Below are 15,113 nucleotides of genomic sequence, written 5' to 3'. Positions count from 1 at the left end.
AAGTAAATCTGAAAAAAAAAAGAAAAGAAAAAAAAAAGTTTTCAGCTTTCTTCCAAACAGCCCTATGAAAAGATTAATTTGGCTGAATTAGGGAATTTTATTTTGTACATTTCAGAAATTAAGAACTACGTTTTCTAAACTCATCTGTTTCTGTGCTAGACATATGTAAAATTCAATTATGCTGCAAGCTTTCCATTTTACATTACAACATGCAGTGCCAGAATGATACATTTTACATGAATTCCCAAATTAATCATCTCTGAATAAAACAAGTGCTATCAACTGCACAGGAGTACTGAAAAAATGTTAACTGTTACTAATTGGGAAGAAAAAAAAATCTCAGTACCCCAGATCAAAAGACATCAACTGGAATATAGTGGAGCCACAGTTGTTACCAAGTTCTTTAATTTATTTCCAAAACAAATTTTATTTATAGCTTTCCTTTACTAGACACTTGAGCATATAATATAAATGGTACTAATGAATAAAAATACAGTTCAAGATCAGTCAACATTTCAAGAAGTACAGTTGGCTATTTTTAAGATATTATCACTTCAGTATAGTTTATCTAGATTAACACCAGCTCATATAATCCTAGATTTAACATTGCTTTCTTCCTTCTTCATTTTCAAACTGTCCAGTTTGATGAAATGTTGAGTAGGTTTGTTTAAAAAAAAAAAAAAAAAAAAAAAGCTTAGAAGCTTAGTCATAGCCTAACATCTTACTTTTCTTGCTACGTAAACATTTTTTCCTATATAAAACATTTATTGTCACTAAAGTTATACTTAACTAACCAGTGCAAAAGCAACATCATAAACAAGCTTAAACTCCATCATATGTATTTGTGTACAGAAGTGATTTTATCTTTTAAAATATTACTATTAAATTAGAAAAATAAACTAGCAGTGACAATCATACTGTCAGCAGTGCAGTTTGCAAAACAGTGAAAAGTTACCTGTAATAAAGTAGGAATAATTTGATGAATAATTTCTGCCATTTTCCCCCAATACAAAGAGTATTATTACCTATGTCTATAATTTGACATCTTTTGGAAATCTTTTTTCTCTCACATCTCTTAAGATCCACTTCCAATTTCAAAGTATTTTCACCAAATAAGAACAATTTATTCTGCTATATTGTTCCTGCTTTCCACAGGAGCCATAACATATGCTGAAATAATAAACAAGAAATAATTATCTAGGAAAACAGTAAATGATAGTGACACAGTAGGACATAAATCTCAATATCATTATCAAGAAACTTGGAAATTCATTATTATTTTTTTAAATGCGCAAGACATATAAATATTTTTCATAATCTGTTGCTGACATTTCAGTAAAATTTTTGATCAAGTGACACCTCTCATACATTACGTCGAGAAAATAGATCTCCTAAACCACGTATTGCAGCAGTTCAAAACTTGAGGTACAATATACTCCATCCTTAATCGGAACTTTTAAGTACTTTAGCAAGGGAGTTGATCTATATAAGATTATTAACCTTTCAAGTAAATAGTGCAAGTATAGCCGCTTCTTACAATTTATCTGTCTTCTGTTAACTTGCCCTTAAATGCATCTGTAACATCTCCCTGAAAAAGGCAGCACACTTGCGCTACACTTCAGACTTTAAGAAAAGGGTAAAAAAAAAAAAAAAAAAACAAACTTTAAAATACTGGTACAATAAAATATTGACCTATGTGTTACTAGTGTGTTATAATTTCATCATGTATATATTTCATTTTCAGTATGTTGTTTGACATTAAGAAATGCACTGTTGATTTTGCTTTTCCCCCTTGTGATGCAGGGAGCTGTCAGCATCAACTTCAACCTATTTATTCTACCTGTTTTACCACTAAGATGTAAAACCCACATGAATAGAGAGCGGAGAATTACAACTGCACTTTTGCCAAACGCTTTCAGTTTGGGAACGCTAAACAGAGGTCAGTAAGGGCATGCAGGTATCTATACATTAAAGAACACAGGTGTTTTGCATTTTGTTCACTGGATGTTGTTCCCAAAGAACTACACATAGAGGTAGCCTGCTTATTCCTACTGGTGTAATTTCACAAGTCTTTAAAACCCCATTTTCACCAGTGGTAGGTTAATTTCTTTTCCTACTGATATTGTTTCTATTTGCTTCAACAAAGCCAGGATTTTACTAAGAATAAAGACCTGAGGTGGCCATGTATTTTCCATAACCAAAGATATATGGGCTCCCTTAACATATATGCAGTCCATTTTATGCGCATGCACGTTTCTTACGAATTTCTCATAGTGAAAAATCACATTTAAATGAATAAATAAGTTTGCTGCAAGACTCACAGTATTTAAATACATTTATAAATGGATTAGCACAGGATATTGTCTCATCATTGCTCAAGAATTAACTCTAAAGAGTAGTTAAAGGTCTTTGAAAATATTATATGCAACTTCAAAGGTTTACATGTTTTGTAAACTTATTTCTGTGTTTACTTAATGGAGTGTTCAAATGAACACATACAGCTCCTCCTCCCAATACAGGTCAAGACAAAGTACTCAGCTTTTATTAGCGTATGTTGCTGTATGTTAGTCTACTACTCCTTAAGCATGCATTTGCAAATAACCATTTATTCTTAAAGAGACAAAAAAAAACAAAAAACAAAAATAAAAACAAGAGAGATGTTCTTCATATGTTTAGCTCAGTAAAGAATCACCCTGCTTTGTTATACGTATGATTTTGACTTGAGATGTCTAAATTTCAAAGCTACCTAAAATAAATTTGTGCAAATGCTCCTTACTAAAAGTTTCTGCATTACATGTGCACTGCAGTTTTATTTTATTTTCTTGGCCTGATTTTCAAAAGAAAAACAAGCCCCACACAGTTACTCAGCATAGGATCTGCTCGCTTTCAGCATTTTTGAAAGTCAGGATGCAGTTAATGATTGTGCAGAGCAGGACATTTCTGTTGCAGTGTAAGCCAAGTGTTCATTTATGCCCTATAACGAGAAGACCCAGAAGTTTCATCACATCAATCAAAAACTTTCACAAATCATAAAGGATTTCAAGGATAACACCAATTGACCAGGCCTGAGTTTCACAGCTGAAAGGGCAATATTGTCCATTTTCATTGGTCAGCTCTGGAAGCCCTTTCCAGGATGACCTGATAACGGAAAAACAAAGAGCATTCTTGTTAGATTATACATTCAATATATATTTATTCAATATATACAAACAATATATCGCATAAACTTATCTGCCATCTTTTTATTCTGTCACTACTAGCCCTGTAATTCTTTTGTTTTGCAGGCTGTTTATAAATACTTTTATTAAAAAAAAAGAAACAAAAAACAGACACCCAACATTTTTTTGCTGAAATTCATTTTTCGTACAAAATTAAGATTCCTAGTTTTTACACAAAATGTATTTTCCCCAGTCTTTCATACGTAGGTAAGTAGTAATTCTAAAAATCTATAAACAGCATGAGATCGCAGCTGTCCTTGAAACCTGACTTGAGATCTGCAATAGAATTTATAGCACTGGACTTTGTATGTAGAAAACAGATGTTATTTATATTATAGACTTGAGACATTATAGATGTTATTTATACCACAGACATCTATATCATATGATAATATTATATATATACTTTTATATGCAATTGGATAGTGGATACCACTAGTTACTGAATATTTTGAACCTGTTAGCTGCTGTATTACCTTTCAAGGTGAACATAGTGGCGAGAAAGCACATTCTTTATCATAACTACAGTTTTTGCGTATATCTGTGGACCAATTAGCTTTGAGAAGTACAATTTGGCACGAAGGAAATATCCAATTGGCCACAGCCATTCCTAAGAAAAGGATGATAAGAGAGGGTTATAGCTGTCATTTTGAAAAATTATCAGCACTTATTCTGAAATGGAATAAACTGACTCTTACAGGTCCTTGGTGATAGTTAAAACCTCTGGCTACATTATAGTTGTCGTTGTCAAGAGCATTATCATATACTCCACAGTACACCATATCACTGCAAGAAAAAAAAAAAAAAAAAGAAATTTTGTAAACAAAGCATTAACTAAAATAAGGCATAAATTAGGATGCAGAAATGAACAAAAAAATTGTCATAGCATTTAGATTTGATGATGGTTAGGTCAGGGAAGTCTCCATCGGGTTTTGCTTTTACATGACAATGGAATTCCAAATACTCTTTAAACTAGTGGGAAAACAGTTAAAATCTTGGAATGACATATTTGTAATTTTGCCCTTATGTTTTTATTCGAACTGCAATGCATACACTGTATGCTTACACTGTATCATATACAAGTAAACATTACAATGCAATTTTGATAGCATATTTGACTTGCCTGTTATGTGGCATCCAAAACCACCTGCCGCTTGTCTACATAAATAAAAGCAACTGCATGGACTTTTAGAACAGCAAAATACTTGTTCCTGAAGCATTTATTGCAGCCTTATTTTACAGGTATATGTGAGGATTTTAAGAAACGAAACATTACACCCACACATTAAATAATACATACTGGCATGTTTTAACACTTATTCTTATCCCTACTATACTTACTCTGGGTCTAAAGTTTTCATGCCTAACGGACCAAGTAGTTTTTCCTCTGCTATCTGCAGAGCTTTCCAAGCTCTCTCAGGTGTGAACAACTCAGGTGCCTAGTAAAATAATAACGATTTACTCAGTAAACTCTGCACATGTACAAACACAGGACTATGTATATGAATGTAGAAGACCACAAAAGCCCTAGCTATCATATTACTGAATTAAAATACAGTTACTCCTACAGAACCTACAAGTCAGAGTAAGCAAGATGACAAAAGCTATTTCACTGCATTGGACTTTATTTATTTTAAATACACTTGGAAAAGACTATTGCTGAAGTCCTTTACAATGAAAATAAACAACCCCATTCTTTTGAGCTAATTTAAGGGGACTCCCCCCTCTTCATGCTAACCTAAAAAAAAAAAACAAAAAAAAACAAAAACCCACAAACACTTTGAATACAGTGAACATTGCAAATTTATCCCAGTGATGAATTTGGACAGCCATTTCATATAGCTGAGTTCTGTCAGGGATATATTTTTAGTGAATATTTTAAGACAGATCAATATTAAAAGCGAGGAAAAGAAAGTAAGCTTTGAAACTTTATCCTAAGCAATATATATTCCTGATATAATGCCATGCAGACTGACCTTATAAGGCAATTTAAGTTCAATAATAAATAAAATATTTTTAAGTAAAAATACTCCCCTCCCCCATATGCCTCACTTACCACAACCATTGCTATTGTAAAATTTGGTCTGAGTTGGTAATCACACCATGGACTTGAAGCTCCATAGCTGTCTTTATAAATTCCACGTTTGTGAACAAGATTTGGATGTTTCTCATTTGGATCTGCTGGGTTCTCAGAGACAAAGAAGAGCTTTTCAAAGTGTGCTTGAATTTTTCTGTCCCATTCATCATATGTGATAGTTTCCTCCTTTCCTGAAAGATATTACATATGGATTTTATTTTCTGAAAACGGCCACAGTGGTAACAACAGAAGTGTGCTTATGCCTAGTTCTGTTTATTACAGTATTACTTATGATATTCCTAACCCAGAGGTCATTGAAGCATTGCAAAAAGGGAATTATTTAGAAGTTGAATTATACTGTAGATCAATTCCAACACCTGCACAAATTTTTACAAGACAAATTTTCTCATTTGCTTTAATTAGCTGAGTAAACAGTATGAGATACTATGATCTATGGTAACTAATTAATTGAATAAGTCTAAAATTTTTAATCAACGTTTTTCAGCATGTTAACATGCCATCTCTTGCATCTAAAGATACTTAGGTAAGTTGCCAATATTTACAACACAGGATCAAAACAGATGTATCTTGTGTCATTTTACTTCACCTTCTGTAATGATGCGTTTCATTGTGATAAATGGATATCAGTGATATAATTATTATGTGAGAAATTGGATTTAGGCTCCAAAATTCCTTTGAAATCCACACCCTATTATACAGAATAACATATTTGATAGGTTGACCAGAGAATGTTGATTGTAATAAACTTTTGTGGTAACTAAAGATTTTACCTATACTAGATCCTTTCCCAAGTTTTTCCACTTTTCCTCCTAAACCTTCTTGAATGGTTTTGATATTCATCCCTGATGTTACACTGCCACCAGCTCGTTTCAGTTATATTTATATTCCAATCATGAAATTGTGAGATGTGTGTCTTTACCGTGTCTTTTTATGGTGACTCCATGGAATGGAAACTCGTTTTTCCTAGATAAATCCAGAAGCCAGCGAACAGTTGACTTGCACAAGCCAACGATTTCCACAGCAGAGCCATCTCTAAAATGATAATAGTAAATAAGTCCAAAAATTACTTTAAGAAGGCCATTAAGGATACAGATTGTTTTCAGTTACTTGTTGAACTTTAAGGACAGATTATTCAGATACTTAATTTTTCCCATTTTGTGTTGCAGCCCACATCATACCTGATTTTTTTTAAAGTTAATATTTTGCCTCAAAACTGTGTACCATGTCTATCAAGTATTGCCACATACATTCTCATAGTCTTCTCCGGATAATTTCCAGTATACAAGAATATTATTTCCAACATACATGTTTTTTAAATTACTTTTCCCTCACTGTTATAAAGAAGGCCAAGAATTTGAAAACTTAAACTGACTTTTGTTAGTAAATAGTCACCAGTCATTCACAGCAACATCATTCAATTTCATAACTCTGCTATTAGCTTTGAATACAAATTCAGCGAAGAAAGAAAAAAGTGAAAAATAAAACAAAAAAACACAAACAAAACACAATTCACGAGGACAAACAAGATTTCCAATACTATCATCCAGATGGAAAAAAAAAATCATTTAAATACAATACCACTTATTACAGCCACAGTCTGTACATGATCTGAATGCTGAAAATTGGTCTGTGAAAATTAGTAAAGTAGATCCTTGCATGGAAGACATGAATTAATCAAATGAAACAAAACGCAAATCCTAGGTGATATTGGAAGGTTGAAAATAAATTAGCTTGCCAAAAGCTTCTGTGATTCTGATTTATTAGTAAACAAAAGGTATGCATTAGAGATATACTGATAGTTGCTAGGATTGCAACTTTTTTTTTTTTTTTTTTTTTTTTTTTTTTTTTACACAATACTGTCACTCCATAGAACTCTTTCACTGAGGAAACCTGACATATCTCCTTTATGAAATAAGACCATTATATTTTACTGTTTGTAATCCAAGACAAAAATTTACAATTGTACAAGAAAAACTCAAACAACAACCAACCAAAAACTGGGAGACTCCTGCACAGGACGCTTAGTCTGTCATTGTATCTCATTTTCTGGCTTGCTTTAAATCATACTGGTTAGGTTTGTAATTTGTTGCAGAAGCCTACCACACTGCCACAGTATTTCTCCTCATCTTACATAGTACTTTGCCTTCAGCATCAAGCAAGAAAATCAAACAGTTTATTTCACTAAAGAATACCCTAGTGCTGTAAATTTGCAAGAAAAGAGCTAATTTTTAAAAACATTTTATTTTTGCCTTAAGCTTAGATGTTGCAAATATTTTTGAATTCTAAATAAGAAATACTTATAAAATATATTAAAATCACACAATTATAATAAAAAGTTATTCATAACCAGTCTAAATAAAAATTTTTCCAGTAATCTAGTATTGCAAGCATCTAATTTTTCCTGTTATGTTTTACTACTTGAATTCAAAACTTTCGCTCCTGGCATGGAGCAAAGTCCATGAAGATGAGGGCTTCCCCTGCTAAAAATACACCTCTTTTCTTTAAAGGAACACAAATTAAAAACACAATTAATACTTGAGCAGTCAAACAGAAGTTAGAAACACATAGAGCACTGAGAGCACCTCTCAGATGTGTTAACAAAAGGTGTAATTGTGGAGAAGAACTTCAGCTGAAAAGAAATCAGCCCCCCACATAGGTTAGATTTTGTACCTCGGAGTAGCAGGAATTCCTCTGTTGCGAGCTCTGTCACTCTCCCCCATTTTATCCATCCAGGTGCCACAATTGAAACGGTTCCCTCCGAAGACAAAGCCAGTTTCACGGTCAACACCCGCTGTTACATTAAAACCTGCCAAGCAAGAATATCATGTACGAAGCCTGTACATTAACTGACACAAAACCCCAAATGCATGCTGAGCCCAACCATCCTAAATAAATGAAAAACCTTCACACAAGAGATCTGAAGTGGGTTTCTGAAGGCAGCTATACTTTTTGAGTGAACTTTCAAAAAAAATTGCACCACAACATATAAACAGTTGCTGAAAGAAAACAAGCACTCTTAAAACATTAAATTTACCTTAAGTAATATTGTTTTAATAGCATTAAACACTTTTTGAAAAATAAACTTAATAACTTGAGGAAAAGAATATAATCTTAACCTTTTGAATTGCATAGCAAGTGTGTTATATTTTGTTACCTTCATCTCTCATGTTTTGATCTATCTGTGGGCCGGCATTCCTTTCTCGGAAATTTATGCCTTCCATGTGTCGTTGCATTGCTTCCTGTATTACTTCATAAAGCGGCTGATCCTAGATTGATTGCATGTTTGGGTGATAGGAGAAAGGCAAAATAAAAAAGTACTAAAAAGGCTGTATCTATTGTGCCAATAGTAGCAATTCTTAGCCTCTAGTTTTTTAGAATTCAAAAGAAAAGCATCTAGCATTTTCAATAGCATCTTTATCAATGGGATACATTTTATAAATTTTTTAGTATTATAGAATTATTAATATAAAATTTTTTCAAGACTGAAAGCAAAGAAAAATTTAGAAGTAAAGCCAATGGATTTTTTCTTTCTTCATCCCCAGTTCCAGCCCACAATTTTCTAATCAAGTAATGCAGATGTACTAAGAAGTGCCTAAAATATGTACTTCTTGCACTGTAGTCATCTTTCACCATAGAAAAACAAATACTGCCAAGTTCCTGTAAACAGAAAAATTGCATCCTTTCATTAAAAATTATAGCTGCATTCATGACTTATAAATCAGAAGTCATCTTTACCACACTGCCTGCAGGTTGAGGAGAAGAGTCATCTCTTGGGTACATTCTGGAAACAGGACATCTGAGAATGTCTAATCCATTTGGAACAATTTTACAGTAGTCCTGGATACACTGAAGCCACCACCATACAGCATCACGACAGTTGTATCTGGCATGCGTCCCCTGGCCGAGCAGGTTGGGAATGAGACCATGTCTTAAAGTCCCACCAAATGCTAAAATTATGTTTCTAGAACAGAAATAAAACACTGTCTTGATTAAGTTAATTTCAGGCAATTATTTAGCCAAATATTAATTACAAAATGTACAAGTTCATCTAAATAGCAAAGTAAGTCAAAGAGAAAAATTGGATCTTAAATACAGATTTGTAGCTTCCAACTGTAGCATTTTGGCATGACTTCACTTAAATTCTTCACTAGCACAAAAACTTCTTTTACAATAAAAGTTTCAAATTTCTCAGTATGAATAAATTTAAATACATTTGTTTTTATGAAACATATGACATTGCTAATATGGTAAAGGCAATTTCATTTTTCATAGGTTGTGATATTGGCCCTCAACCTAAACCGCACTGAGGTCAGAGGAAAGGTTTTTACTGATGTTTACTGTTTATGATTATCCTTGTAACCTTTTTGGTTGGGGTGGACAAGGAGGGAGAGCAGGAGCAGGTGACAATTTCTTGTTAAAATACAGAGAGGTGCCAGCAACTGAGATGTTGAGAATTTTCATTTGAGAACCTTTGTGCAAACCTTGCAGAAGACACGGACTCCAACTCGTTTTAAAAGGGAATATAAACATACTAGTAGACCACAGATATTACTGTATGAGGAAGGTAGCAGTTAGCTGGCCAAACATACAACAACATAAACAAATGCTAATTTAAACTAACTTTTATGTTCGTGTCTTGTGGAGAGCTATGCCCAAAGTGAAAGATTAATTGGAATACCAGCTCAGCAAGTCTGGCTTACATCTAACTCATTTATCAGGCTAAACATTAGCATATCATACACAGATATCAGATGATAATAATCCAGTTAGCTGATTTCTAGTTTTAATAGAGTAGTATTAGCAGTCACCAAAAAATCATGATAGACCTTCGTACCTTTCTGATCAAAATAGAAATCCCTTGCTACTTCAAGTTCTTAAGTAATTTTCAAATTATTGCTCAGTAACAATAACACAAGTATACTTAAAATAATCACTTTAAGGACAAGCAGTAGCATTACATGGGCTAAAACTCCCTTATCTATACAGAACTGGAATATGCTATCAATGCTAAAAAAAAAAAAAAAAAAGGCAATATGAGGAGTATTTTTCATTCCATGTAAAAAGAACTTATGAATCCATCTAAGACCATTAAAGTTTTATTTTGCACATGAACTGTTTCTAACAGGTTGCATGTTCTTCCAGGTTTTAAGAGCAAGAGCATGAGTTTTTCCTAACTATCTGAAAAACTATTTCAAGCAACAGTAAGAACTAAGAATCAGTCAACACTTACCTTGCTTCTAGATAACGCCCTGTAACTAACATTAGACCTCTCAGTGCAATAAAGGTATCCCTTCCCCAAGAGCGAAAAATCCCTGAAGAAAAGTGAGGTAAACCTAAAAAGAAATGTCATTGATGAACTCATTTGTTGATATGGCAGAAATTCCAAGAACACATGTATGTAACGAACTATACAGGTAAAAGTATATTCACATGCATAATTACTTTTTTTTTTTTTTTCCTGAAATAGAAACTCATTTTAGAACAATTAACTTCTAGAATTTCTAAATCATGCAAAAGACTATGCATGTCAGTAACAGTCATGTTTTTCTTTTTTTTTTTTTGATTAAAGCACTTGATGTCACCCTTAAATAATAATAATAAAAAAAAAAATACACAACTCCTACCCCTCTCCCTTCCTCCTCCCCCCACAAAAAAAAAAAAAAAAACAAAAAACAACAAAAACCACAAACAATACAGGAAGAAAATGAACAAAAAGCCAGAAGTATGGCAATATACATAATGCTCTGCTTGCAAGAGTTTATGTATGAAAGCCATGCTATCTCAGTATCATAAAAGGAATGACTGGAGAGCTGTGAATTTCTTCAGCCTAGTAATACTCTCAGCCACTATAAAAGGAATCCTGTTTCTTTTTTCCAGCAGCTTCTAGAGCTACATCTTACTGCAGACATTATGACATGTATTTTTATGCTTTAACAGCAAGACTCATTCTTAATAATTAAAACAGTGAAATCCATCCTTGTCTTTTCTTCTATTTATTAACTTTCCAGTCTAACAAACAAAAAGTTCCATAATAAAGGCTCAAAACAATAGTCTGTTGTGCATGCTTGCTCAAACTAAATTGTAGCTTCTATTAGGTACTTATTCAAAGCATTTGCTAATGCTCAAAGATGACCTTCACACCTCCCTAATTTTATAGAATATGGCAATAAGCAACTTGAGAATGACAATCTATTCAAGAGTTAAAAATATCACAGACTCAACTACGTGAAGGGAATATTTAAAAGGAAGCCCTTTCATATAATTAATCTTTATGACTAAATTAAGAGAACAGTGCTTGTCTGTGCTTCCAGGCAACACTAAAACAGGCAAATGGAACGGTACAAAAAAAAAAACAGAAACTAAAAGCAGTAAAATTCCATAAGAGAAGGACAGACAGCAGGAAAAAAAAAAAAAAAAAAAAGAGGAAACAAAACAAAAACCAGACAGACAGAGGCCATAGAACCTGTAGATGCTAAGTTTCTATAGTTTCAAAAAAGGAATGGACCAACTTAGGGAAAAATAAATCCATTCTAAGTCACTAAACACAGGAGCTAATGCTTTCAATTTAGGAAAGTGCCAAGTTCAAGGACTGCCAGATGCTGGCAGAACATTTGGAGGAATAAATACTGTTTGCTGACTGTGTTTATGTTCTTTCCTAAGCAGCTATTGTTGCCCCTTTCAGGGACATGTCCAGACCAGAGGTTCTTCTGGTCCACTAATGGTTCTTACATTTTTCTGAAAACTTGTAAACAATAAATCCATGCTTAGACTCCATTACAATTCACTTCTTAAATTCACATTTAAAAACAAACTAAAGCCTATTATGGAAAGTATATATTTTTCTTTCCAAAAGACATAATTAAGATAGAGAACATAATTGCAGATCTCCATACAGGGTAAAATTGGATATAGTTTAGAATGTCTCTAAATAAAATATTTACAAGCTTTTATTTCCAAGAGCAAAACCAAAATGGTTGTCCCCAAAAATACTGCTAGATAAAACTGCCATAGTTTTAAACAGTCAAACCTTTATCTGGAACACAAGTTAAAGCACAGGAGAGAAGTGAAGAAAAAAGCTACCTAAATTTTACATACAGATGCTGACATTTAGATCCCAAGCATAGTGGAGAAAACTTTATAGTTTTTCAAAGCAATTTAACTGCTTTGTGAGGTTTTGTTTTGTTGTAAATGTTGTGTTCACTTACCAGCTGCCAAAGAAACACAACACTGTTCTTTCTCATTTGTAATCTCATTCAGTCTATAGGGAACATCATGTAAGGAAGGAGACAGATCGGGCAGACATGAGTATTTTCCTATCCCACACATCTGGATTGAGCCCAAGGAAAGGTGTTTAACAAATGTTGATCCATTCTGCACAAAGCTGTAATTCAACATAATTAAAAACAAAAACAAAACCCTTTGCATTCAGCAACAGCAGTCTACATTTTTCATTTACAGAAAAGTATAATAGATGTTATGTGTAATAAATACGATGGACTAACAATGAGTTATTCTGAGTATTATGCATTAATTTTGCACATAAGCTTTACTTTGTATACCCCTCTTTTTTCCAAAATAGGTGCCCAAAATTAGCCTTACATTTTTAATGTATTAACGCCAATGGGAGCATTTTTGCTTTGCATACTTTTAGGGAAGATGGCAAAATAGTGAAATTGGTTTACATACACAGATCTGAGACCTCAAAAGTATAAGAAAGCAAAAATATTTTATAATTCTTTTTTATTTAAATAAAAGCTTGTAAAACCTAGTCATCATTTTTAAAGACACATTTGTATATATATAAATTTATATATATATTCATGGTAAAATAATTCATTAAATCATTTAGCACGTTGTCTAAAAATAATGAAACTTGCATTCTTGACCAGTTCATCTCCAAGTATTTTTTCATAAAATATACTATGTTCCACATGCTATCACATCCATACCAAATTCTATGCCCATTTTAACATCTTTATTTTTACAAAACAATGGTGATTTAGAATACTCATAGCTAGAATAAAGCCTCCATTAAATCAACCTTCTTTTGCTTTCCAAGAAATGACACTGAAGTTCAAACAATTTCCAGAAGTAAGCAAAGTACTTAGATATGAAGGATATTTAAAGGTCTTATAGAAGAAACTGTCCTGATTTCAGCTAGGATAGAGTTAATTTTCCTCCTAGTGGCTGGTACTGCACTGTGTTTTTTTTTTTTTTTTTTGTTTTGTTTTTAGGTGGAACAAAGCATCAACAAGTACAATCTGGTATCTTATTTTTCCTTCAGACTTTAAGGAAGCCTTGCATTTTCACTAAGATCGTAGCAAGAAAGTTTCTGAAGCATTGCAGGGAAATTCTGGCTTAACATTTCATCCCCTACACAATGCCAGCAGTAGTTATAAATTCAAATCCAGGACAGACATCTGAACTCTCAAATTTCCCAGCCACTGCTATTAGAAGATTGATTTTTCACTACCAATTTCACCATTTTCCATTGGATAACACAAATATGAAAATATTCTAATGACGTTCTCCTACAGATAAAACATAAAAGATGCAGTTTATAGATAACTCTACATATCTGACATGCCAAGCATACCTAGACATCTGATGCCATCCCACATCCAGAAGCGTTGTGTATGCACCCACTAATATGGCATCAAAGTAACATGGGATAAGGTAACGTGGAATTTTCTTTAAATAGATAAACATGGCCTTCAACCATTTACCAACCTATTAAAATATAATATTATTAGAAGCTGATAACACTTGATAACAACGGGGTTCAAAACCAGTGCTTTTAGGATGCATCTAGTTAAAATATTTATCACAGATTTTGAACAGATTGTATTATATATCCAAATTATGCTTGGCCATCACACAGCTGATGCTATTGCCCGTTACCTGCATCACCACTACCATGCAACCATTCATATTCAAGAAGCATTCCATGCTAGATATTTGTGGCAGAATTGCTGTATCTATCCCCCTGCTCCACAACTTCAGCCAAACTCTAAGAATGGTAGGGAAAAAATTTATATTGTTCAATGACAAATGGGCAAGAACAGCAATTACGAAAAGAAATTAGTTCTTGCAAATAGCACATTTCCACAAACAACACAAACAAGTTTTTAAAACTAAGAAGCAAAGGGAAGATGCAACTCAAAAGCTGTCACTATGACTCGAGTGTGGGAAGGAGGTTTCTCATTGATTAAAAAAAGACAAGACTGAAGAGGTGAAGCTTGAGACAAGGGACTGAAAAATTGTCAAAGACCGAATAACGTGTGGCCACTCATGCAAATGGCTGCTGATCTGTGTCTGTGACTTTAGATTCTTGAGCTACACCATCTTCATTTCATGACAAAGTAGTTGACACCTGAAAGTATTTTTCTTTCCTTGCAGTGCTTTTGAATGACAACCTACTGTAAAGTCACTACCACTAAAGACTGAAAACCTGCAGATGAAGACCGTATAGATGAAGAACACATCAATGTAGTACATATAACACTATACTTTTAACATAGAAATTAGAGGGAAAATTACCTATGTAAACACTGAAATCACAAAATTTAGTTTCATGAGACTTTGATATAGCTATTGCTACTTCATATTTTCTGCAGAACAGAAAGAAACACTGCAAATTAAGAACTCAAAAAGTATGCAGACAAAATAAGCAACAATCTTGAAAGAGCACTGAGTCTGGCTACTATCAGACTAACTTGCTTTCATCAAGCTCCCATAACTGAAGTCAGAGTCATCATTCACTTCCGTACAGCATTCAACATTCAATTACCCTTTCT

The 15,113-nt window shown here is 33.2% G+C and overlaps 1 protein-coding gene across 4 annotated transcripts in view; it reads right to left on the bottom strand.

Annotated features, from left to right (window-relative positions):
• Nucleotides 1-388: 388 nt before the first annotated feature.
• AGL (amylo-alpha-1,6-glucosidase and 4-alpha-glucanotransferase) overlaps nucleotides 389-15,113 on the bottom strand; it is a 34,030-nt gene continuing 19,305 nt past the window's right edge. For all 4 annotated transcript variants that reach the window (XM_084526962.1, XM_084526960.1, XM_084526961.1 and 1 more), the window contains 12 exons: nucleotides 13,913-14,046; nucleotides 12,522-12,697; nucleotides 10,547-10,649; nucleotides 9,052-9,277; nucleotides 8,471-8,582; nucleotides 7,987-8,122; nucleotides 6,236-6,348; nucleotides 5,275-5,486; nucleotides 4,560-4,657; nucleotides 3,917-4,004; nucleotides 3,695-3,828; nucleotides 389-3,138 (listed from right to left, as the gene is read on the bottom strand). In XM_084526962.1, coding sequence (XP_084383088.1) covers nucleotides 3,021-3,138; nucleotides 3,695-3,828; nucleotides 3,917-4,004; nucleotides 4,560-4,657; nucleotides 5,275-5,486; nucleotides 6,236-6,348; nucleotides 7,987-8,122; nucleotides 8,471-8,582; nucleotides 9,052-9,277; nucleotides 10,547-10,649; nucleotides 12,522-12,697; nucleotides 13,913-14,046 — 1,650 coding nt within the window. In that variant the 3' untranslated portion in view covers nucleotides 389-3,020. The remainder of the gene's footprint in view (nucleotides 3,139-3,694; nucleotides 3,829-3,916; nucleotides 4,005-4,559; nucleotides 4,658-5,274; nucleotides 5,487-6,235; nucleotides 6,349-7,986; nucleotides 8,123-8,470; nucleotides 8,583-9,051; nucleotides 9,278-10,546; nucleotides 10,650-12,521; nucleotides 12,698-13,912; nucleotides 14,047-15,113) is intronic.

Source organism: Aythya ferina (genome assembly GCF_964211825.1).
Source record: "Aythya ferina genome assembly, chromosome: 8".
Classification (NCBI taxonomy): domain Eukaryota; kingdom Metazoa; phylum Chordata; class Aves; order Anseriformes; family Anatidae; genus Aythya; species Aythya ferina.
Note: the sequence above shows the minus strand (reverse complement) of the source record. Positions and strands in the feature narration are given on the sequence as shown.